General features: G+C 40.2%; 1 protein-coding gene across 2 annotated transcripts; it reads right to left on the reverse strand.

Annotated features, from left to right (window-relative positions):
- Window positions 1-4579: 4579 nt before the first annotated feature.
- Window positions 4580-24033, reverse strand: LOC141350498 (E3 ubiquitin/ISG15 ligase TRIM25-like). 2 transcript variants are annotated; one of them, XM_073855702.1, is made up of 6 exons: window positions 23327-24030; window positions 14672-14767; window positions 14349-14582; window positions 6906-7056; window positions 6703-6762; window positions 4580-5131 (listed from the first exon to the last, which is right to left on the reverse strand). In XM_073855702.1, exons 1-6 carry the CDS (start codon window positions 23915-23917, stop codon window positions 4596-4598), a joined length of 1668 nt encoding a protein of 555 aa, XP_073711803.1. In that variant the 5' UTR covers window positions 23918-24030; the 3' UTR covers window positions 4580-4595. The 2 variants fall into 2 exon arrangements, with proteins under 2 accessions (XP_073711803.1, XP_073711804.1); XM_073855703.1 differs by lacking the exon at window positions 6703-6762 and having other exon boundaries at window positions 23327-24033.
- Window positions 24034-25076: the final 1043 nt, after the last annotated feature.

Below are 25076 nucleotides of genomic sequence, written 5' to 3' on the forward strand. Positions count from 1 at the left end.
TCTCTGTCCGAAGTCAGATCACTAGGTATTAATCCCGTTTATGATATGCATTTCAAGGAGTTGTAGCAACACCATCCCTCGTGTTTAAAATATGATTCTGTTTAAAATGTGATCGCGTTCCGGTGGACCGATGCGTTTAAAAAGGCACATTTGAGAGCACCACTGCTTGACACGTGTAGCCTTCTGCAACAAAATGCATTAAATTGTTTGTATGTGCGCGCGCGTGTGTGTGTGTGTGTGTGTGTGCGCAGATGCATGTTTATACATTTATTAAGTAATCATGGTTAGGGTTTTAATGACGCGCTCGCATTAATGGCATTAGTTTTAAGAAGGTTGCGGTCATGACGGTGTTGCTCTTGTTCTTTTTTGTCCACCAATCAAGTGACTTGTTATAATGAGTAAAAATTAAGAAATAAAAGAATTAGTAAACTACTGCCCCGCCCCCCGATACTATCGTGTATCGCCGATCTCACAGGCTGACGATAGGACGATCTCAAAATGGGGCATATCGCCCAACACTAATGGAGATCTTAATAACTTCTAAAATATTAGAAAAAGTAGTGGCAAGTCGGCTACGCACATTCATAGCAAATAATAATACATATGAAAAGTTCCAATCAGGATTCAGGCCCCACCATAGCACAGAGACAGCGCTGCTTAGAGTTACAAATGACCTCCTTTTAACATCCGATCGTGGTGAAATCTCAATCCTTATATTACTAGACCTTAGTGCAGTCTTTGACACAATAGATCACAGCATCTTACTCAATAGACTAGAAAACTATGTTGGCATCAGTGGTCAGGTGTTAGCCTGGTTTAGATCGTATCTAACCAATCGATATCACTTTGTTTATGTCAATGAAAAAGAGTCATATCACTCCCCCGTTAAATAAGCCGTACCACAGGGATCAGTTTTAGGCCCTATCCTATTCTCGTTATATATGTTACCTCTAGGAGACATTATCAGGAAACATAAGTTTTCATTGCTATGCGGATGATACCCAGCTTTACATCTCCTCACATCCTAGCGAAACCCACCAGTTTGCTACGCTAACAGACTGCATTCGTGATATTAGGGACTGGAATGCACATAACTTTCTTATGCTAAACTCCAATAAGACAGAGATACTTATTATTGAACCAAATCGCTCCAAACATAATATGTCAGATTACAAGTTGCCCATAGATGGCTGCATGGTGGTGCCATCTTCCACGGTTAAGAATTTAGGCGTAATGTTCGACAGCAATCTATCTTTCGATAGCCATATCTCCAATGTCTGCCGCACAGCATTCTTCTATCTTAGAAATATCTCAAAAATACGCCATATGCTGTCTGCATCAGATGCAGAAAAGCTTATCCATGCTTTTATGACCCCTAGAATAGACTATTGTAACTCGTTACTCGGGGGATGTCACGCAAATCAGGTAAATAAGCTACAGCTGGTTCAAAACGCCGCCACAAGAGTGCTTACTCGCCCTAAAAAGTATGACCACATCAGTCCAGTTCTGGCATCTTTACACTGACTACCAGTTAAATATCGCATACAATTTAAAATACTACTAATCACCTACAAAGCCTTAAATGGCCTAGCACCCTCATATATTAAAGAATTACTATCAGAATACAATCCACCACGTAAACTGCGATCACAAAATTCTGGTCACTTAACTATCCCTAGAATATCAAAAGTGTCTAAAGGCGGTAGATCCTTTTCTTACTTAGCCCCTAAACTCTGGAATGATTTACCAAATAATGTTCGAGTATCAGACACAGTCGATCAATTTAAAGCTAAAATTAAGACATTCTTCTTTAACAAAGCATTCACATAAAATGTCCAGTAAATGTAATTATCCCGCAATAGTTATTTTGACTAGAACAAAGCACTCACATACCTCATATGGGTAATATGCTATTGCCGCAATAGGTAGCCTGTCTGGAACCGAGCGAATATTAAACCACAATACTGCATGACACTTGCATTACATGCGAACGGCCCCTACGCTAATTGAATTCTGTTTTTCCCTCCCTGTCTTGTCCTCGACCCCGACTATTGTAACTCAATGAGACAAACAGACCCAGTTCCTGTTGCTGTGAAGGTCATCACACCACTGATCTACTGATGCCCAGCGGATGCACATCCAACGGCCACCGGCTGAACCAGTTTAATCCACTTACCCGCTTCCTATCCCTACCGTGTTTATATTAGAGCTGAAGATCTTTGCCCGAACCCGACGGGACCCGTCGGGACCCGACGGGCTCAGACGGGTTCGGGCTTCATTTCTAACATTTTACACGGGCTCGGGCTTGCGCTCCGGCTTTGTGAGGTAAATGAGCGGTCAAGTTCAATGCTGCTGGATCAGTAGCGCAGGACCGCGCTGAATTCATTTACAGTGGATTTAATGATTTTCCTCATCAAAAACATGTAGCCTAATCTTGGTGAGTAGGTTTTTCAATGTATAACTAAATATGAATCGAGTCTTAAATACATAATTTAGACAGAGGATATAGACTAATGTTGGCAGTAATGGAGAGAAGTGCCGACGCAAATCCCGCGGAGCCTTTCTCTTAATTTCGTTATTGCCAAATACCCATCTTAATTCAGAATGTATTATCTTAATTTAATTCGTTAAGAAATAATAATTTTATTGGCATATTTATAGTGTATTGCATAAGCCTATTTAGAATGAGATGTTACAATGTTACAGATTACTTATTTTATTTATTTGTTTCAACTTCCAAGTGGCGTGTAGATTATTAGTCATGAATAAATAATGTTAAAACTTGTGTAAATTTCTCATTCTTGACAAAAGCTGTGTGTGTGCGCACATTTAAATAATGTCGGGCTGTAAACGGGTTCGGGCTTTTAAAAAGCTGTCAATCTAAATGTACGTTCGGGTTCGGGCTGCATTCTGTCGGGCTCCGGACATTTCGGGCCTAACTTTTAAGGCCCGATTTCACCTCTAGTTTATATATATACTGTAAATATATATTAATTTCTCCCAAGGGTTTCTTTGTCCTTCTAGGAGTTTTTCCCACTGGGTTTTCTCCTAGGGGGGGGTTTCGTCCTCGGGAGAGTCAGCCAACTTTGGCTTAACTTAAGCACTTTACTGTATACGTTACATTATTACTACGCTCGCTTGTACGGTTTATCCTTAGCCGCAATATTCTAGTTCTTATATTATCTATTGATTTTCTGTGTTCTCCCCTACATTTACTCATATAAGAAACAGCTTAAGGAGTAATTTGCAACTTATTAGGTAAATTGGCAACATGATTGGGTATAAAAAGAGCCTCTCAGAGTGGCAGTGTTTGTCAGAAGTCAAGATGGGCAGAGAATCACCACTTCCCCCAATGATGCAGCGAAAAATAGTTTTCTGAGTTTCTCAGAGAAAAATTGCAAAGAGTTTGAAGTTATCATCATCTACAGTGCAAAATATCATCCAAAGATTCTGAGAATCTGGAACAATCTCTGTGCGTAAGGGTCAAGGCTGGAAAACCATACTTGATGCCCGTGATCTTTGGGCTCTTAGACGGCACTGCATCACATACAGGAATGCTACTGTAATGGAAATCATAACATGGGCTCTGGAATACTTCCAGAAAACATTGTCAGTGAACACAATCCACCGTGTCATTCGCCGTTGCCAGCTAAAACTCTATAGGTCAAAAAAGAAGCCATATCTAAACATGAACCAGAAGCGCAGGTGTTTTCTCTGGGCCAAGTCTCATTTAAAATGGACTTTGGCAAAGTGGAAAACTGTTCTGTGGTCAGACGAATCAAATGTGAAGTTCTTTTTGGAAAACTGGGACGCCATTTCATCCAGACTAAAGAGGACAATGACATCCCAAGTTGTTATTAGTGCTCATTTCAGAAGCCTGCATATCTGATGGTATGGGGTTGCATGAGTGCGTGTGTCATGGGCAGCTTACACATCTGAAAAGGCACCATCAATGCTGAAAGGTTTATCCAAGTTTTAGAGCAACATATGCTCCCATTCAGACGTTGTCTCTTTCAGGGAAGACCTTGCATTTTCCAGTATGACAATCCCAGACCACATACTGCATCAATTACAACATCAGGGCTGCGTAGAAGAAGGATCTGAGTACTGAAATGGCCAGCCTGCAGTCCAGATCTGTCACCCACAGAAAACATTTGGTGCATCATAAAGAGGAAGATGTGACAAAGAAGACTTAAGACAGTTGAGCAACTAGAAGCCTGTATTAGACAAAAATGGGACAACATTCCTATTCCTAAACATTGGTCCTCCTTCAGCTGTTCCTTATATGTACATTTAACTTTTCCGGCCTCTTATTGCTACCTGTTCCAACATTTTTTGGAATGTGTAGCTCTCATAAAAATCCAAAATGAGCCAATATTTGGCATGACATTTCAAAATGTCTCACTTTCTACATTTGATATGTTATCTATATTCTACTGTGAATAAAATATAAGTTTATGAGATTTGTAAACTATTCCATTCCTTTTTTACTCACAATTTCCACAGCGTCCCAACCTTTTCCGACCCGGGGCTGTAAATAAATTGAATTGAATTGAACACTTGTGTATATAAACCAGTATCTAATCATGTATCATTTATTTTGTTAGATCACACAGTTTAACTGTTGAGCTCTCATGTAACCAAAATCCAGGATAAAGAGGTTCAGTGAATGTGGTATGAACTCTGTGGATGAGGATCGTTGTGTCAGAGATGCTGTAGAAACACAAAATTCCTGCACTGTGATCCACATAAACTCCTAATCTACAAGAACCAGAGACTACTGGGAGATCTGTCTTTATCCTATTGTGCCAGAATGAGGATTTAGATGGAGAGCAGAACAAACTCCAGGACTGATCATTATATCCAAATCCACACTCATCACCATCTCCCTTCCTGCTGATGCTCTTATATGACACTGATATATCCACACCATTACTTCCACTCCACTCAATCTCCCAGTAACAGCGTCCACACAAACTCTCTCTACACAACACCTGAAGATAATAATCAAATCTGTCTGGATGATCAGGATACTGCTGATCTGTGTTAGTGTTTGTAGCCACTCTGTTCTCCTCAGACAGACGGATACATCTGTGTGCTGTGTTTGGATCCAGAGAGAACAGACTGAAATCTGTGAAAGATAAATACACAATATTTTAAGTTACACTAATATATAATATTTGTTTGCATATAATCCTGAATCTATGAGCATTCATTTGTTAATTCAGCAGGCTACTGTAGACATACTGGATATACACGGATATGTATACACTCACCAATCACAACATTAAAAACACGGAGAGGTAAAGTGAATGACATAGATTAAATTATTATAGTAGGATATACACTCACCTAAAGGATTATTAGGAACACCTGTTCAATTTCTCATTATTGCAATTATCTAATCAACCAATCACATGGCAGTTGCTTCAATGCATTTAGGGGTGTGGTCCTGGTCAACACAATCTCCTGAACTCCAAACTGAATGTCAGAATGGTAAAGAAAGGTGATTTAAGCCATTTTGAGCATGGCATGGTTGTTGGTGCCAGACGGGCCGGTCTGAGTATTTTCATCTGCTCAGTTACTGGGATTTTCATGCACAACCATTTCTAGAGTTTACAAAGAATGGTGTGAAAAGGGAAAAACATCCAGTATGCGGCAGTCCTGTGGGTAAAACAATGCCTTATTGATGCTAGAGGTCAGAGGAGAATGAGCCGACTGATTCATGCTGATAGAAGAGCAACTTTGACTGACATAACCACTCATTACAACCGAGGTATGCAGCAAAGCATTTGTGAAGCCACAACATGCACAACCTTGAGGCGGATGGGCTACAACAGCAGAAGACCCCACCGGGTACCACTCATCTCCACTACAAATAGGAAAAAAGAGGCTAGAATTTGCACGAGCTCACCAAAATGGACAGTTGAAGACTGGAAAAATGTTGCCTGGTCTGATGAGTCTCGATTTCTGTTGAGACATTCAGATGGTAGAGTCAGAAATTGTGGTAAAAAGAATGAGAACATGGATCGATCATGCCTTGTTAGCACTGTGCAGGCTGGTGGTGGTGGTGTAATGATGTGGGGGATGTTTTCTTGGCACACCCCGTGGTGCCAATTGGGCATCATTTAAATGCCACGGCCTACCTGAGCATTGTTTCTGACCATGTCCATCCCTTTATAACCACCATGTACTCATCCTCTGATGGCTACTTCCAGCAGGATAATGCACTATGTCACAAAGCTTAAATCATTTCAAATTGGTTTCTTGAACATGACCATGAGTTCACTGTACTAAAATGGCCCCCACAGTCACCAGATCTCAACCCAATAGAGCATCTTTGGGATGTGGTGGAACGGGAGCTTCGTGCCCTGGATGTGCTTTCCACAAATCTCCATCAACTGCAATATGCTATCATGTCAATATGGGCAAACATTTCTAAAGAATGCTTTCAGCACTTTGTTGAATCAATGCCATGTAGAATCAAGGCAGTTCTGAATGTGAAAGGGGACCAAACACAGTATTAGTATGGTGTTCCTAATAATCCTTTAGGTAGGTGTATAATACAGCACGTGAACAGTCAGATCTTGAATTTCATATGCTGAAAACATTCAAAGTGACAAAGAGTCTATACGACAGGATCAAAACATCTCCAAACCAACAAAACCTATTGTGAACAGTGTTGAATTTAAGATGTCTTACATTGTGTTAGGTCTGCTCTGGTCTTGGGTCCATTGATGGGAATAATTTCAATGTCTGTAACTAAAGAAAAAACCTGACACTTGATTCTCATGTAAAAGTAAACTAATTTTAATCTGCTGTGTATTTCTTCTGTTATATTATTTATATGCTACTGTAAGACTCATTGTGAGTAAATGAAAGTCTCAGTCATAGTTGTACTTTACCTTCGCTAGATATCTTTTCAATCTCTTCTTTACAGAAATCCTCCATCTTTTCTTTCAGTTGAGTGACAGATTTCCTCACATCATCAAAAGAGAGAAAACTGACAATGATGTTGTCTGTCGATCCAGGAGATGAAGAGAGAGACTGGAAACCCTAAATAAACACAACACAATGACAAAAACTTCACAACACAAAAATACTATAAACAACAATCAACAATCAGATTTCTGCTTGTTTATTTTAGTTTAGATCATTATGTCATTTTAGTGACTTCAACATTTTTATACAACAATATTTGTTAAAAAGTCCCAGCTTTGTTTTAAAATCAAGAAGTAACTGTGTCGCAAGAAAACTACAAATGAAAGATTTCAATCTTTTTAAAATCATCAGTAAAAAAAACTTTAAAAATCTATAGAAATTCATGGACTCAATTTTATTGACTCCAGGAAGAGTAGTTGCTTTTGTGCAGCTAATGGATCTCAAAATAAATAAATAAATGGCTATAAATAAATTTATAGTCCATAGTGTTTTTATTTTGCTGAAGTGTGTTGCTAAAAGCCTACTGTATGTGGGCGACAATCTGAAATCCTAAAATTTGTTGGCTGAGAGGCTGAGCAGGGGAAAGTAATTGCCAGACGCGCTTCCTCAATGATAATGAATCCGAAGAGTTTGTTCTATAGATTTATTTGCGTGAGAAACAAACAAGGTTATGTATCCAATACATTCCATAATTATTTTACTCGCATATGAAATCGTGTCCGGACAGCATTAGAATTGCGTTCTACAGCGGTCAACAAAAATAAAACTTCCCCAGTCACCCCCTCTCTCCAATCGTGAACCACACAAGTGAACAGATAATGTGCTTTACCTTTTCCACCACCACCAGGTGCTTTAATTACCACAAGTGACCAAAAAGGTGCTCAGAATAATAAATCCATTCCTGGCTCTTACAGTCTATATACATGCATATGAATATAATTAGGGCCAGAGCACCGAGGAGCAGGCCAGAATGGCCTGCACCGTGTGTGCAAAGCCCTATTGTTTTTGCTCTGTTTCTTCTGCTTTTTCTTCTCCGAAATGAATCGCATTTTTGAGGGCCTAAACATGTTCGAAAACTCATGAAACTTTGCACACACGTCAGAAGTGACGAAAATTTACATGTGGTATAGGCGTCAGAAGTGGGCGTGTAGAAGTGGCTCGATAGCGCCACCTGCAAGATTTCAGAAGAACAACCCTCCCGCTACAAAAAACGTACAGATACGAAATTTGGTAGGGTCATCTATCACCTCAAGATCTACATAAAAGTCCCTTGGAACCAAGCTCTGAACCCCACAGGAAGTCGGACATTTTGAATTTTCGCTGGGATTTCTGTGCAAATTTTGGCATTTCCAGGCTTCCTACTTTAACAAACTCCTTCTAGAGATTTAAAGCCGAAGGTATACTAGGGACGTCCGCGTATGCGCGCCGTCCGCATGACGTCATTTTCGTCATCAAGAGAGCCCAAAATTTGAGACCGCACTGTCCGTGTACAACAGCGCATGCGCGTGAAAATATTTAGACAGGGCACTCCACTATAAACAATTATACAAAGGAAATAGACAGCATTTGCACACACACTATCGTTTTTCTTCTTTAACTTTTACTTCTTCCAAGAACAGAAAGCCCTGGAGCATGTTTGTTTGATTTTTGTTCTTTGTTGTCTTATTGTTTGTTCTAAACTGTGTTTGCAATGGTGGATCAGTTACTTTTCTTCACCTATCCTAATGTTTTAATGTACTGTAAATGTCGCCAAATCAGTGCTGCCCTGACAGCCTGTTAGACTAATAATTTGAATAAGAAATCATTTGTATTGCGTATAGTGTCGAACGCGGCCATCCGCGTGTAGCCGCGGGGAGTATACTCGAAAAGCTGCGGACGCGTGCGCGCGCGAGCCGGACGCGGAAAAAAGGTATACCCCCGCCTTAATCTGATCATCATCATATTTGGTAAGTATCATCTAAAGGCCTTTGCGATGTTAAATTGCAGAGCTTTTGACTTTGTTGGAGGGTGTGTCCGTGGCGGCCTGACAAATGTCAGCATTTTCGGCATGAAACAGGATGTTGTTCTAACTCAGGCATACAATGTTCAATCTGACCCACGCTTCACATGTTTGATAAGAGTCTTGGCCTGAACACATTTCCATGCCAAAATTCAGTCATAGCGCCACCTAGATGCAGCAGGAAATGCCATGTTTTACGCCATGATTTACAGCTCTTAGAGATTTAATCAAATCATCATCATATCTGCTCAGACTGACATTAAGCCCTTGGCGATGATAAATTGCGAAGATCTTGACTTTTCGTTGAAGGGCCTGTCCGTGGCGGCCTGGCAAAGTTTGATGTTTCGCAATGAAACATGAAGTTGTTGTAGTTCAGGCATACATTGTCCGATCTGCCCCTGACTTCACACGTTTGATTAGGGTCCTGGCCTGAACACATCAACATGGCATAATTCAGTAACAGTCATAGCGCCACCTAGAGGCAGCAGGAAATATTACGTTTTACACTGTGACTTACTGCTCTTAGAAATGTAACCATATCAACATCATATTTCATCAGTCTAATCTCAAGACCTTGTGTGATGGTAAATAGCAACAACCTTGACTTTTCGTTAGGGCATGTCAGTGGTGGCCTCGCAAAGTATCGACAAATGAATTGCAATTTTGACAGCCTAAACAAGCTCAAAAAGTCATGAAACGTTGCATACGTGTAAAATGTGATGTTTTTTTATTTGAAATAGGCTTTAGAACTGGAGGTGTAAAAATGGCTCTATAGCAGCACTTACAAAACCTTAAGAGAGCAGCCCCCCACTACGGTAAACGTACAAATATGAAATGTGACAGGATAATGTATCACCCCAAGACCTACAAAAAAGTCTCTTGGAGCCAAGCTCTAAACCTCACAGGAAGTCAGCCATTTTGAATTTTCTCTGTAGTTTGAGTGCGAATTTTGCCATTTCCATACTTCATACTTTAACAAACTCCTCTTACAGATTTCATTAGATTAAACCATATTTGGTTTCTGTCATCTAAAGGCCTTTGTGATGCTAAATTGCAGAGCTCTTGACTTTTTGTTGGAGGGTGTGTCCATGGCGGCCTGCCAAATTTCTGCTTTTCGCCATAAAACAGGAAGTTGTTCTAACTCAGGCTTACAATGTCTAATCTGACCCACACTTCACATGGTTAATAATTGCTCTGGCCTGAACACATCAACATGGAATTATTCACATACAGTCATAGCGCCACCTGCTGGCAGCAGGAAATGTCAGGTTTTACACTGTGATTTACTGCTCATAGAAATTTAATTAGATCTTCATCTTGTTTGGTCAGACAGATCTTAAGGACTTTGCGATGATAAATTGTAAAGATCTTGACTTTTCATTGAAAGGTGTGTCCGTGTCGGCCTGGCAAAGTTTGATGTTTCACCATGAAACTGGAAGCTGTTGTAATTCAGGCATACAATGTCCGACCTGCCCTTCACATGATTAATAAGGGGCCCGGCCTCAAACCATCAACATAGCCAAATACAGATACAGTCATAGCACCACCTAGATGCAGCAGGAAACACTGATCAAGAGATTTAACAATATCAACATCATATTTGGTCAGTCTAATTAAAATATCCACATATATTTGCACATTAAAATTCATATCCCCACTGTTCACAGTTTTGTGGGTGGCGGTGCTCATACGTGCGAGGGCCCTTCCATCGCTGCTTGCAGCTTTAATATTTACTTACATTTTAAAGAGGAAGAACATCATTTTCTAAGTTTTTTTTTTTCATTTTCTCTTTTATGATGTCAACCCCAGTAGTCCTCATAAAGAAAACCTTAACATCTAACCAGAATAACCAGTACAAATACAATCAAATTCAAATCAGTATCTGTCTTATGACCTGATTTATTGAATATAAAACCTTTCGAAACTTTTAACATTAGTAACCCAAGAGACTGACATCTCTTTTTAAGAAAAGTATCGTTGCATTTTCCACCAATAATCCTCTCTTTAACAGATTCTCTCTGGTAACAGATGAGGCTAGCCTGCACAAGTATTGTCAAAAGGCCTCTCTTTTGCTCTGACGCATAAAACAACAGAATTTAAAACCAAAACTGACTTATAGCGTTTTCATCAGAACTTGCAGTTGAGAGCATGGTATGGACAAACTAACTGCTTGTTGTATATTTCCCAGTAATAACTTCACTACTGGAAGTTATCTGGTCAACGTTTTTTTTATCACATCACATACCTTCTTCATGTGCACTCATCCTCGTGTCTTCTACGTAGTTGATAGACTATAGCGCCATCTACTGTTAATGCCTGTACTCAATATACCACATATTCCCTTTTCTAGGGCAGAAGACTTACATTCCAACTTAAATTAAACAAAACACAGAACACAAGAAACAACAGTTATGCATGTCAACACAAGCATAATACTATAACACTGCATATTCCAAAATGCATAGTTGTATAACTCAAATGCTTTATCTACTTCAGTTGTAAAGAAAATGAGAACAATTTCCTTTTTTTTTCAAAACCCTTTTTTTCTGTCTCCCTTTCCTGATAAGTTATTGAGTATGCCCCTTTATGTAACATAGTCCTTAGATCACACTGGAGCACGACACATTCTATGAGGGCGTGAGGTAGTGGGGGAAGAGATTGACATTTGAGATGTCTGAGGTGCTTCAAGCGGTTTGAAGGAGTCTTCTGCTAGAGAGACTGTATCAGGTGTGGTGACACATGGTGAAGTCGGAGCCAGGTGAATAGCATTGCAAGCTCTTCCATCCGCAAGGAGATATGTTGCTGGGCCTTTCTGAACCACCACCTTCAGAGGCGGAGTAAACTTGGAATGTCCTTTCTTAATGATTCCAGGCTTCCTGATACGCACAAATGAACCAACTGGAATCTTTGGTGATTTTGCATGCCGTTGCTGATCTGTATACTCTTTCATTTTGTTTTGGGATTGTTGAATGATTTCTTTCAAGTTCTTTGGTCCTTTGGTGGGACTACACATGGAAGACCACCCACATGCAATTTTGTCTTAATTTGTCGACCATGCAGAAGCTCAGCAGGTGACAGTTTTGTCACCGCATGTGGAGTTGCTCTGTATGTATGTATGTAGAAATTCGGTCACAAAAGCTTTCCACTCTTTACCCTCAATGCTAGCGGTCTGTAAACAGCCTTTAAAAACCCTGTTAAAGCGTTCGATCTCACCATTCGCTTGTGGGTAATAGACCGAGCTACGGTACTGTTTAATATCTCTGTCTGCAAGGAACGCCTCAAACTCACCCGAAACGAATTGTGAGCCATTGTCAGTTATAAGTTCAAGTGGATTCCCTTCACGACTGAATATAGCAGACAAGAACTTCCCAATGGTCGCAGACGTAATGTCAGGGGCAAACGCAATCTCAGGCCATTTGCTGTAATAGTCAATGAGTGTCAGAGCAAAGCGACAACCTGGAGGAGCATTATTTAGGGGCCCGACAATATCAATAGCCAGCTTTTCACAAGCTGTAGTTGGAGTCGGCACAGGACAGAGCGGAGCTACATGAGTATTGGCAGTTTTATCATGCTGGAGGCATTTTCTACTTGACAGTCCATACCAGGCCACCAGTACAAATCTCTCAACCTCTGCTTTATGCGCACCATTCCTTGATGAGTGGCGTGGGCCAGCTTTGATTGCAATGCTCCTGGAATGATCACTTGATGTGTGCCACGAATTATGTAGCCAGCATGTACAGACAACTCATTCTGAAGACGATGGTAAGGGGCAATAACTGAGCTTTTCATGCTACGAGGCCACCCCTTTTCAATGCAAGCCTTAACCTGTTGAAGAATAGGACAGGCATCACACTCTGTTGAAACATTTAGATGGTAGAGTCAGAATTTGGCGTAAACAGAATGAGAACATGGATCCATCATGCCTTGTTACCACTGTGCAGGCTGGTGGTGGTGGTGTATTGGTGTGGGGGATGTTTTCTTGGCACACTTTAGGCCCCTAAGTGCCAATTGGGCATCGTTTAAATGCCCCAGCCTACCTGAGCATTGTTTCTGACCATGTCCATCCCTTTATGACCACCATGTACTCATCTTCTGATGGCTACTTCCATAATGCACCATGTCACAAAGCTCGAATCATTTCAAATTGGTCTCTTGAACATGACAATGAGTTGACCCCCTTTCTGAAGGCGAAAGGGGGTCAAACACAATATTAGTATGGTGTTCCTAATAATCCTTTAGGTGAGTGTATTTAATACATATTTTATCAAAATATAGTACCTATGTGAATAAAATAAACAACTATTTGTTATGCTTAACTAATTTAAATAATTGCACCATCCAATACTATAGAATTAACAATAGACTATATAAAAACAGAATAAATAAATAGCTAAAAAGTTACGACGTGGCACAGACGAAGACATGAGCGGATCCAAATGCAGTTTAACAATTTATTGAAGGTAAGGCACAAGCACAAAAATCACAGTAACACACAACACTAAGAACAATGGACAGTACAGGATAGGGAAAGCAGAAGTGAATATATACAAACAATGACCAATGAGAAAACCGGAAACATTGACATGACTAACAAAGGAGCAATGAGTTGCTATGGTTGAAAATGACTGGGCGGAGATAAGATTAAACACAAGGAGAACAAGTAAGACACTACTCAAAACAAGGTATACAAAGACAGAGTAAGAAACAAAACAGGGCAAGACATAATGCAAATCAAAACCATAAATATAAGACAAAACCCCAATAAATAAATAAACAGGACATAATTCAAAACCAGGAAAATACAGATAACTATTACACTAAGAAACAAAAACAAAGCATACATATATATATATATTTACTTACCAATAAAAAAAATGTTCTTAAGTGTTTTACTTAAATAAGAAATGTTTGTAGATATTATGTCATTTACAGTTATTTAGGAGTGGTTTCACTGTTTGGATTGTGTAACTGCAGTGCAAACAATGACAAACATTTTAGCCAAAATCTTTGTTCACAACACAATAGCAGATATCTTATTATAATGTCCATTGGTATCAATCTTAATATTTCTATGAAAACATGTTTTAAGTTATGATATACCACCATTGGCATGCAATCGGGATTGTGGTTATTGTGTCCCTGAGGGTTGTAGCCCCCGCTGCGGCAGGCGTCCCTTATTTTTCTGTATTGAAGGTGGCAACCCTAGCTGGATAGCCGAAATGCATCAGTGTGTGCATTGTTTTAGTTAGGTTTTTTATATATATATTTCTAAAGTAAGCCGTTTGAATGAATGTTTGAATAAAGGCTTTTTAAATTTTGTAACTGGAAGAACTGTCTTTGACCCTTATTAATTAGATTTAAGATGTATTTATTGTCATGTATGTTGTAGTGTAGAGTGTTGAGTTACCTGAAGGAAACTGATGTGATCTTTTGTTTGTGAAAGTTTCTCCATCTCATAATTTCTCCTCTTCAGATCATCAATCTCCTGCTTCAGTTTCTTCAGTAGTTCTTCAGCTCGACTCACTACAGTCTTTTCCTGATCTCTGATCAGTTGTATCACCTCAGATCGTCTTCGCTCAATGGATCTGATCAGTTGAGTAAAGATCCTCTCAGTGTCCTTCACTGCTGTCTGTGCAGAGATCTGTTAACACACAGAGAGAAACATCAAACTGAAACTCAATCTCAAACACTTCTTACAGTATTTATGTTTCTCTATTCATCAAAACTCACCGTGTGAATCTTCACAACCTCTCTTAGATCCTGAAGCTTTTTCTCTTTCTGCTGGATTATCTGATGGAGTTTGCTCTGGTTGTCCTCCAGTAGTCTCTATTCAACAGATTCATAACAAATAACTCAACTGGTCAGGAAGGGTTTGAGGGCGCAATCGTCAAGCTGTCATTAATCTGCTCAGCCGCTTATTATGCCTTTGTTAAGGAGCAACCATGATCCGATTCACGATTTTACATTTCCTTTGGTGTGTAAGTGTTTATTACTACATGTTAACGATATGCAAAAGGTACAAACCACAAAGTAAACAATGTAAAGAGTTAAAGGTATAGCGGAAGATTTTCGTTTTCCGGGTGGATCACCTATATTATTGGTCTTCCCAGATGTCAATCATTCTGATTATATGTTGATGACGTATAACCGTCGTACGTGCTCGCCTCTAGGTTCGCTTTCTGCACATGCGCACTTTCACGTGTATGTGTGTTGTGCTACGGTTTCAACCATTCATTGAAGCTCGCGTTCTCACTGTGTTTTTTTTTTCAAAATGTCTGAGGGTCGCAAGAGAAAAAGTGTCTACGAATTGAGTGACAAGAAGAGAAAGCACTATAAAGAAAGAAACAAGACCAAAATGTTTATGGGAGACTATTTCACACGCTGGCGTGAGCTAATAGTACAGGTTGGGCTTCCCACGTGAAGTTTCTACTGGAAAGGTACATTTTGTCATACTATTTGGAGAAATCCATTTAAAATCACTGCTAGTAAAAGTTGATGTAAGCTATGATTAGCGATGCTAGCCCTGGCACAAGTCACAAACCGCACAGACACGGTAAACATGCCGACAGCAACTTGTAAACAGAGCGAAGAGATGAACTAGGCTCCTGCATGCTCTCTCTCTGTCTCGTGCACGCGTTTATCAGGCGTTCCCTCTCGGGAGGAGGTAGAGTGTGGTGCGTGAGCATTTTTTAAAAAAATGTGGAGGAGCGGTTCTTTTAAATAATTCGGGAAAATCTTCCGCTATACCTTTATTGTCTCCAACGTAAATCTCTTTTCTTGAACTACAACAAATGACATGGATTGTAGGCAACAATTTACTTCCTGAACCTGTTGACGTGGACACAATGATGTTATTTAACATTAAAAACCACACAAACACATTGTATTAAACCAAAAACAAAAAAATAACGTTGCTTTTTTAGCAATGAAATAGGTGCCCTTTAATAAGACTGAAAGCATTAAACCGTGACCCATGCTTAACTGACCCCTCGCTAGGCCTAGGTCGGTTACTTGGCCCAGAAATATAATGGGGATAGTCGATAGTATTGTCTTTTAAAAACCATTTTATGTCACTGATTAGATATGACAATAAAATATCGTAATAATGCAAGAACATCCTTTCTAAGAATACAACTTTGATTTTTAAGAGTATTATTAAGATGAAAAAATATGAAATATTAAAATGAAATTGGAATGTAAGAAAAAATTATATTCTAAATATTTAAAACATAAATAAATATTATAAAATAATTTAATTTTAAACAGCTTATAGATCAGTGTAAGTGTAAATCCCAGCTTTGCAGGGATAATTGCTTAAAAGACGAGTGTTTACTCTGATCGCATCTGTGTGCCATTACGCAAGTCGAAGTACTCCCAAAAGTGCTATTACGCCATAAAATATAGTTCCTCTTTTAAATCCGCTTAGAAAAGCGCTACGTTTTATTTTGTACCACCAAACTTGCTCGTATAACTACTCGTCTTAAATAGGAAAAACGTTGATGTGTTTGGTCACTTCTAACTTTATCTCTAAATGGTACCATTGAAAGAATGGGGCTAAGCTAAATGCTATCGAAGCGTCGCAGCGCGCTCCAGCGCTTACGTGCACGCACACAGATGATAGAGGGATGTATCAACAATTCTTAGTTAAGGTAATAACATATTTTAATATTGAAAATGAGTAGACTATTCCTTTAATAACAGAGGCAATCACGATCCTCTGAAATGCTAATGATCAGTGGCGGCTGGTGACTTCTTATTTTTTTGAGGGCACACAATGCAAAGTTCGTCACAACATGTATGTAGCCCGTCATGTGTGTGGTTCGTCAATTTAAAAGATGTGTTCGGGTCGTGTAAACCTATTTGCATCACATGTCTTGTCAAAATAAGTGCCTGCTGCAGACGCGTCTAAAGGGTTTATGATAAAAGAGACCCTCGCGTTTGCCAGATACTCGCATAATCTCATGCGTAATCAGAGTTTAATGTTAAGGGAGTGGTTTGAATGTATTTCGTGAACGTGAACGTCTCTTTTATCATAAACGGTTTTGACGCGTGTACAGCAGGCACTTATTTTGACAAAATACGTGATGAACTCTCGACACGCAGAACATATATTTTGAATTTGCGCCCCTCAGAGGAGCAGTCACCAGCCGCCACTGGTAATGATGTTAATTTTTTTGCAAACAAACACACATGTAAACACTATGGTAATTTCTCGCCTCTTAAAAAACTACTGACGTCATGTTCACCCCGATAAGTCGTTATAATCATTGGCTGCGTTCCTGTTCGGGTTTTTTTTAACGCCGCTAACTTCCCTCTCGTTCACTCGGATGTATGTCTTTGCTTACGTTGTACGAGTGCCCACTACTGGTGGAACACTTCTAGGGATGTCCCGATCCGATCACGTGATCGGAAATCGGCCCCGATCGCGTGGTTTCAGACTCGATCGGAATCGGACGTTACCTCCCGATCAGGACTCGGATACATATACATGGTTTAAAACCCATTAGGTCTCGCTCTGCTCTGCGCCAGTGTACGCGCTGCGCTGGTGCGTGTGAACTAATGAGAAGAGAATAGGCTTGTTCGGCTTCATGCAGCGCCACAAGAACCAGCCGGATGACGTCAAAGTTCCGCGAGAGCGATTTAAAAGCAAACTCCTCCGTATGATTTCGCGGATCACTCTCGCGGTAGTTTGACGTCATCCGGCTGTCGATTGCCGCGGCGCCGCATGAAGTCGAACAAGCCCATTGACGTGCTTTCATTCACAGTCTTCACACTCGTGCGTGCAAGGAACCCACGACAAAACCGGGCTTTTACCGCTCATTTAAACTACGCGTTGATCGTTTTTGTCACCATGTGCTCAGACGCAGCTCCGCGTCTCTCTCAGAACCTCAAGAACGCGCATTCGCGCAGGATACTGTAGAGATGACATGAGAGATAGAGAGAGAGGTAAGAATGGTGCCCACGTCGAGAAAACTTAATAGAAGTCTAGAAACAAAGTATTAAAGTATGTATAGCCATGTCACTCATCTCATTACAATATGTTAACTAGATAACTGGATACAACTGATTGTATAGTTTAATAAAATAATGTATTTTGATTATACAGATTAATTACGACCTAACTATAGGTATTTTATAACTAACTGCTGACCAGTTTAGGGAATCTCTATGGCTAATTTATAAGATATATTGCTGAATCAGTATGTTGTTTTTCTTGTTAATTGAGTCTGGGTAGTCTATCTTATGCCTAGAATTAGTCAAGGAGGTTGATTCTTATAACTTCCTTCAAAGTTTGATCAATTGTGCATAATGACATGTGCAACAAATGCATATAGGGTGTCAGACTCATAGATTTGCATAATCTAAAGTTCAGGTTTTAAAGTTTGGGTCAACATGTGGCACAACTTTAAAACTGAAACTTATAAAATCCTATCAAAGGTCCAGAATGTCATTGAAACACACCAGTGGCTTTGCTGTCATCAGGATTAAACATGTTACCCCTCGAACCCTCCCTACCAAAAGAGCGTCCCCACAAAACAAATCCCAATTTAACCCCTGTACATATACTATATTCTCATTATTTTTTTAACACATCTGTAGTTATGCGCTGGCACAGAGTTAGACTCTTTTGACTCCACACAGAAACAGCAATGCGTGCGGCATGACATAAGGAACATCCTGGTTCTGTTTTTTCGCTCTTATTTATTCTTTTTTTATGTATTATAGAAGTATCGGATCGGGACTCGGTATCGGCAGATACTCAAAATCAAATGACTCGGACTCGAGGGCAAAAAAACCTGATCGGGACATCCCTAAACACTTCAGTTGGTTTAAATGGAACGCCCTAACTTACAGGTGTGAACTACTTTTCCCTCCATCATTTGAACTGTGCAAAGCGCGAGTTGCTGAAGTGACGTCACAATCGTGTTTGCATTGTGGTATATGGAGCTGCCTGAAGTGTACATATGAAGTAGACTTGCTCCCTCTGTCAAAATCGAGAGAGCGAGGGTCTGTCCATATAAACTTCCCTCATCCACTTGACAAAGTGGAATGCACTTCAAAATGGCGACAAGGATTCCCCCAAGGGGAAGTGTTTAGGGAAGTTTGAGAGTGCGTGTCTAAAACTGGAGTGTAGGGACGGTTCACATTTCGCGCCTAAAACCGTGCGGAAATTGCGACCGTTGGTTGGTTATTGTCACATGACCTGCGATGTGCTTGCGACATTCTGGAAAGTTGAAATGTTGATGCGGTGCAGATGCAACGCGTTGCTTCTGTTATGAGCGTGCATACCGCGCCACCTACATTTGAAATAACGAACTTTAGTGGGCAAAAGACGCGATATGTGAATCACCCCTAAAGGTACATTCACATTATAAGTGACTTTGTCGCTGTGTGTTGCTCGTCTCTTTCAAAAGAGGCGTTTCTATATCTAGTCGTCATAAACAAATGAGTACTGTCCACTCCAGTAACCTGCTTTGTTCTCATTGGTAGTCACTCCTGAATGTCGCTCATAATTTGTAAAGTTAAACATTTCTCAACTGAATGCCCCATCCAGTCGCCAACAGTTACTGTCGCGGAAGCCGGAAGTTGCTCTGCTACTGCTAGGCGATGCTAGTCTAAATGCAGCTTAAGGGGCGATTCATATATTGCTTATTTTGCGCGCTCAAGTTCGTTATTTCAAATGTAGGCATGCCGTATGCACGCTCATAATGGAAACGACGCAGTCACGACGCAGTTGCGATGCGCACGCGGTGCGACGCGCTAATTTTTCCCAGGCGCGCCCGCACCGCATCGAGTTAAAAACATTTCAACTTTCTAGAATGCCGCAAGCGCACCGCAGGTCATGTAACAAGAACCAATATATGGTCGCGTTTTCCACACGGATTTAGTAGCGAAATGTGAACCACCCCTAACGCAACCATTATCGCAACAGAACTACCATTCGCTAAGCCACCCCCAAAAACCGCCACAGGCCAATTGTGGTTTAGCAACCGTAACTAGGCGCAGAAGGTCTGACATGCTTGAGCACGGGAAACATGCCGAAGAATTGTGAATATTGATTGTGTAAATATGATACCCGGTATTTAGGTTGGTCACACGTGCCAGTTCCGCCGGACACGTCCCGAACAGGATTTCGGGTGCGTTCTCCGGAAGTCGCATTGCTCGACCGCATACGTCACCAAAGTTCTCACATTTGAATTAAAATACATTAGAAAATTAAGATTTATTTATTTTAAGACATACAATCCTTGCTGAAAAAACAATAAAACCATTACAGAAAATGTTAATGGTTTCCATCAAAATACCAATAGTAGACCCTTTTACTATACACAATGATGAAGTGGCAGCGTATGCGTGTGCATTTAGGCAACGGAAGTATGGCAAGAATCAGCAGTGAAGCAACACAGACAGAGAAAGTTATTTTGACTTTATCAACTTTTCAACACAGGTACCAGATCCGTGTACTATAGTGGAGTGGATAGAAGACGTTCGCAGATGGCCAAATATAAAGTGTCCAGATACATATACGTAGTTTAGTATATTATATTAGTGCAATCAAACGCAACAACCAAACATTTTGATGCTGGGAAACTGAGTTGCTAACACGTTAGAACCAATGGGGAATAACACCACTTCTGTTGCCTAAATGCGCGCGCAGGCTATTTGTTCACGTGAGCTGTAAAAGGGTCTATAGGACCATTAGCTTTTACCATTAAAACCACTACACTGTAGTGTGTTTTGGGCCATATTCAAATAAAATTCCCAATAAAACCAATAGAATTTCTCTGATGGTGTCTATGTTTTTTTTAGCAGGGATTGTAGTTTCATTCTGACCTTGAAATGTAACGATTGCTTTTCTGAAATTGAACCCGAAATATTAAACCTCAATGACGTATGTGGTCGACCAGCGCGACTTCCGGAGAACACACCCGAAATCCTGGGGCACGTTCAAGCTCACACTGGCCCTGCGTTCCAGTTCGTTTTTTTATGAACTTCCCTCGCTAACTTCCCTCAGTCTCGTTCACTCGGATGTACGTCATTGCTTACGTTGTACGAGTGCCCACTACTGCTAGAACACTTGAAGTGGGTTCAAATGGATCGCCCTAAGCCCTTGATCACATGGAAAGTGGAGACCGCCCCCTCCATGTGCAAAGCGCGAGTTGCTGAAGTGACGTCACAATCGTGCTGCATTGTGGGATATGAAGCTGCATGAAGTGTACATATGAAGCAGACGAGGGTCTGTCCATACAAACTTCCCTCGTCCACTTGACGAAGTGGAATGCACTTCAAAATGGCGACAGGGATTCCCCCGAGGGGAAGTGCTTAGGGAAGTTCGCGAGTGTGTGTCTAAAACTGGAGTGGAACGCACCCCGGTGCACAACGTTTTGCTACGTTTTCCGGGTTGAAGGACATGATTCCTGGAAACGGTGTGCAACGGCGTGCAACAGGTTTTATGCTGCGTTCCAGGCAACCTGTAACCCGTAAATTACGACTTTCAAAACCACGAGTCACGACTCCGAACTGGGAGTACATCGATCTAGTACGAGTTCACGGGTGGGAAGTCACGGGTTTGACTGCTGTTCCAGTGCACTTTCACAGGTAGAAGGTTGTAAAAACACGGGTTACAGCCTGCCTGGAACGCATAGAGTCGTGAGTCGTGGTTTTGAAGTCGTAATTCACGGGCTCAAAAAACCTGCCTGAAACGCAGCATTAGAAGCGTATTCTCTTGTTTGGTGAGTGTGTCAGAAATGTCGGCCCAATCAGCGGCAAGATGTATAAAACCACACGGTAGTAAAAAGACAACTGGCTCAGTGGGTTCAAGTTGGAATGTTGTCTTTCATTCTGGACGGCAAGGTCAGTGACTGTAACATCTAGGGCAGTGGTTCTCAAACTTTTTCCATGTGCGGCCCCCCCTTGTGTACGGTGCATTCCTTCGTGGTCCCCCCAAAGAAAATGTATGACAAAAATTGTTCTAAAATTTCTTTTTAATTAAACGAAACAAATTAAGTTATACAAAGTAGTGCTGCTGGTTAGTAGCCTTATTTTTATTTAGTTTAATTACACAGAATTCATGACAAATGAATGTATTTTATAAAATGTCATAAAACTGGGGCCCCCCTGGCACCATCTTGCGGCCCCCCTTGGGGCCCCGGACCCCAGTTTGAGAACCACTGATCTAGGGTATTTTACAGTATTAAACACACATTTTAACGATTTTATCAGGCTTCAGAAACCTTTTAAAAAAGAACACAAAGAATTGCCTCTCAGCTACCGTAGTTGCAACTCTTGCGTCATCGCAACAGGGTTTTCAACACATCACCGTTTAAACGTTGTGCAGCGTTTTATCGGGGCTGAACGCAGCCCTGTTCGGACGTGTCCAGCAGAATTGGCACGAATGGCCACTACTAGCTGACACAGTACATAATTGTTTGCATTTGCAAATAATAACGGTTCTTCGTTCATAATGCAAACATTTAAACGTAAAAGATGATTAAAGGCAAGACGAAGGCTGACTGACATACTTAAAAAAAGTATTTTAGCATTTTGTTAAAAGACGGCCTACCTCTTAGTAACAGTTGGGTTATAGTTCTATGAGCGGGAAGATGCTATCAATGCAAAGTGGTCAGGATGATGTCTTGTGTTTATTCCACTGTTTGATTTATAATTTATTACATTTTTTCACAAACTTCACTTACCCTGCTGTGCATGTGTTTTCTATTGGAATGGTCAACTTATGAGGCGGCTGCTGCTTGCGTGCTGAGACCTAACGTTAGGCTTTAGCTTCAATTTTTATCAAATTATTCTCTAATCGGTTGCATATTATATTGTGGATATATCCCTTGAATGCATACTGCAGTCCCCTTTGTCTTGCTCTCTCAAATATTTCAACTGTTCACCAAAAATTACTAATTATCTCATTGGGAATGTCTTGTGCATTCATACTGTAATACAGTGGTTTTGGGGGCCGCGAGATGGTGCCAGGGGGGCCCCAGTTTTATGAAATACATTAATTTATCATCAATTCTGTGTAGTTAAATCTAAGAAAATAAGGCTACTAACCAAAAGCACTACTTTTTTGTATAATTGAATGTTTTTTTTTATTAAAATGTTGAGTTTTAGAACAGTTTTTTGTCACAAATTTTCTTTGGGGGGCCGGGGAATGCACCGTACACAAGGGGGGCGCACGCTGAAAAAGTTTGGGAACCACTGCTGTAATAGACTTAACCCAGGAACACAAAAAGTCTGACATGCGTAACTAAAGATGGGCGGGGCTAAGCGAAGTGTCAATTATCATAAGCAACTTTACATACAGTAATTACAAAATTGTATGAAAAAAAAATCTCTGGACATTTCTATATATATATATTTTGCATTTGTTCATACCTGTTTCTCAGTTCTCTCTGCTGCTGCTGATACATTGTCGTGATTTTTATGTTCATCCATCGTACAAAGCAAACAAATACATCTCTGATCAGTGCGACAGTAAACCTCAAAGAGTCTGTCATGTTGAGAGCAGATCATCTCCTGAAGTCTTCCTGTCACATCAATCACTTTGTGTCGTTTTCCTGTCCGAAAAGCTTCATGTTGTTCAAAGTGAGTTTGACAGTAAGATTCAAGACACACCAGACAGGACTTGATAGCTTTGTATTTTCTCCCAGTACAGACGTCACACTCCACATCTTCAGGTCCAGCATAACTGAGATCAGATCGATTAGTGTGAAGTTTTGACTTCTTCAGTTTCTCCACCACTTCAGCCAGCATGGTGTTTTTACCTAAAGCAGGTCTTGTAGTGAAGATCTGTCTGCACTGAGGGCAGCTATAAACTCCTCTCTGATCATCCTGATCCCAGCAATCTGTAATGCAGCTCATACAGTAACTGTGTCCACAGTTAATGGTCACTGGATCCTTCAGTAAATCCAGACAGATTGAACAGATGAACTGATCCTGAGACACTGAAAGATTCGCTTCTGCCATTTTATTGAAAGCACAAATACAGAGACGCGTTCAACAGGACATGGAAACTGAAGTTTCGTCTTTCCTTTCTCAACTTCAAATGCTTCCTGCTTCAGTCAGTGCTCGTTCACTTAATGTCCACTAGGTGTCAGTCACACCAACAGAAAATCACAACTTATATTCATAGGAGTTTTGCCTTTATGCTTGAGGGGCACCTACCGGCAAACAAGAGTACTGCAATACTTTGAGATTACAGGTCCCAGTATGGGGCTTCAAGATTACTTAAAATTATTTAAATGTGACAAGTATTCACATGATATAACTACAAATCAAGTGTGTTTCTTACTGTTTGATTATTTTATACATACATATTTCTAGTTATGCCAAATGCTACAGAGATAAAAAAAATATGGCATCACAGACACATTTTTTATACAGTAGCTTATACATTTTTTCAAAGTCTAGTTTTAAAGGGCCCATATTATGTAAAATCCACTTTTACAAGGTGTTTGGACATAAATGTGTGTTGGCAGTGTGTGAACCACAACAATAAAAAAAAGTGTTATTAGAATATGTAAACATTTATAAAAAGAAAGGCTCATTTTAGATGCATCAGATTACTGTATTAGACTGAATGAATTTTAAGTTGCTGTGCTCACATGTTTGTTAAAATACCAATCCACCAAAAACACCCTTTAATTTCATCACTGACTAAACACTTAACAGTACTATACTATTCACTCCTTTAAGAACATAGAGCACACAACATCTCCATAATATGTGTTTGTATGAGTAAGAGTTCAAAAAATGTGTAATGATAACTTTCTACACTTTTGCATATTGACTATTAAACACATTATCACTGCACTCTGAAGAAATGATGCTAAATAGCACTGAAAGTGTTTCATTGGCTTGTAATCATAAAGAAACTTTAAGTGCCATACAGCACATTTGTCAGATGTAAAACCATAAGTGAGTACTGAGTGTAGATTCATGAAAATAAAATAATTTAAATGATAATAGTATCAGACTATCTGAATGCACTTTATATAAAGATCATCTACCTGAGTGATAAAGAAAGAAAGGTAGAGAAATCATGAAAATGTTGGTATAATAGAAAGAGAGATGTTGAGGTCTGAAAGCTCCACCTGACCTGAATCAATCTGACCATGAAGATGAT

The sequence above is a fragment of the Misgurnus anguillicaudatus genome, chromosome 18 (genome assembly GCF_027580225.2).
Source record: "Misgurnus anguillicaudatus chromosome 18, ASM2758022v2, whole genome shotgun sequence".
Taxonomy (NCBI): Eukaryota; Metazoa; Chordata; class Actinopteri; order Cypriniformes; family Cobitidae; genus Misgurnus; species Misgurnus anguillicaudatus.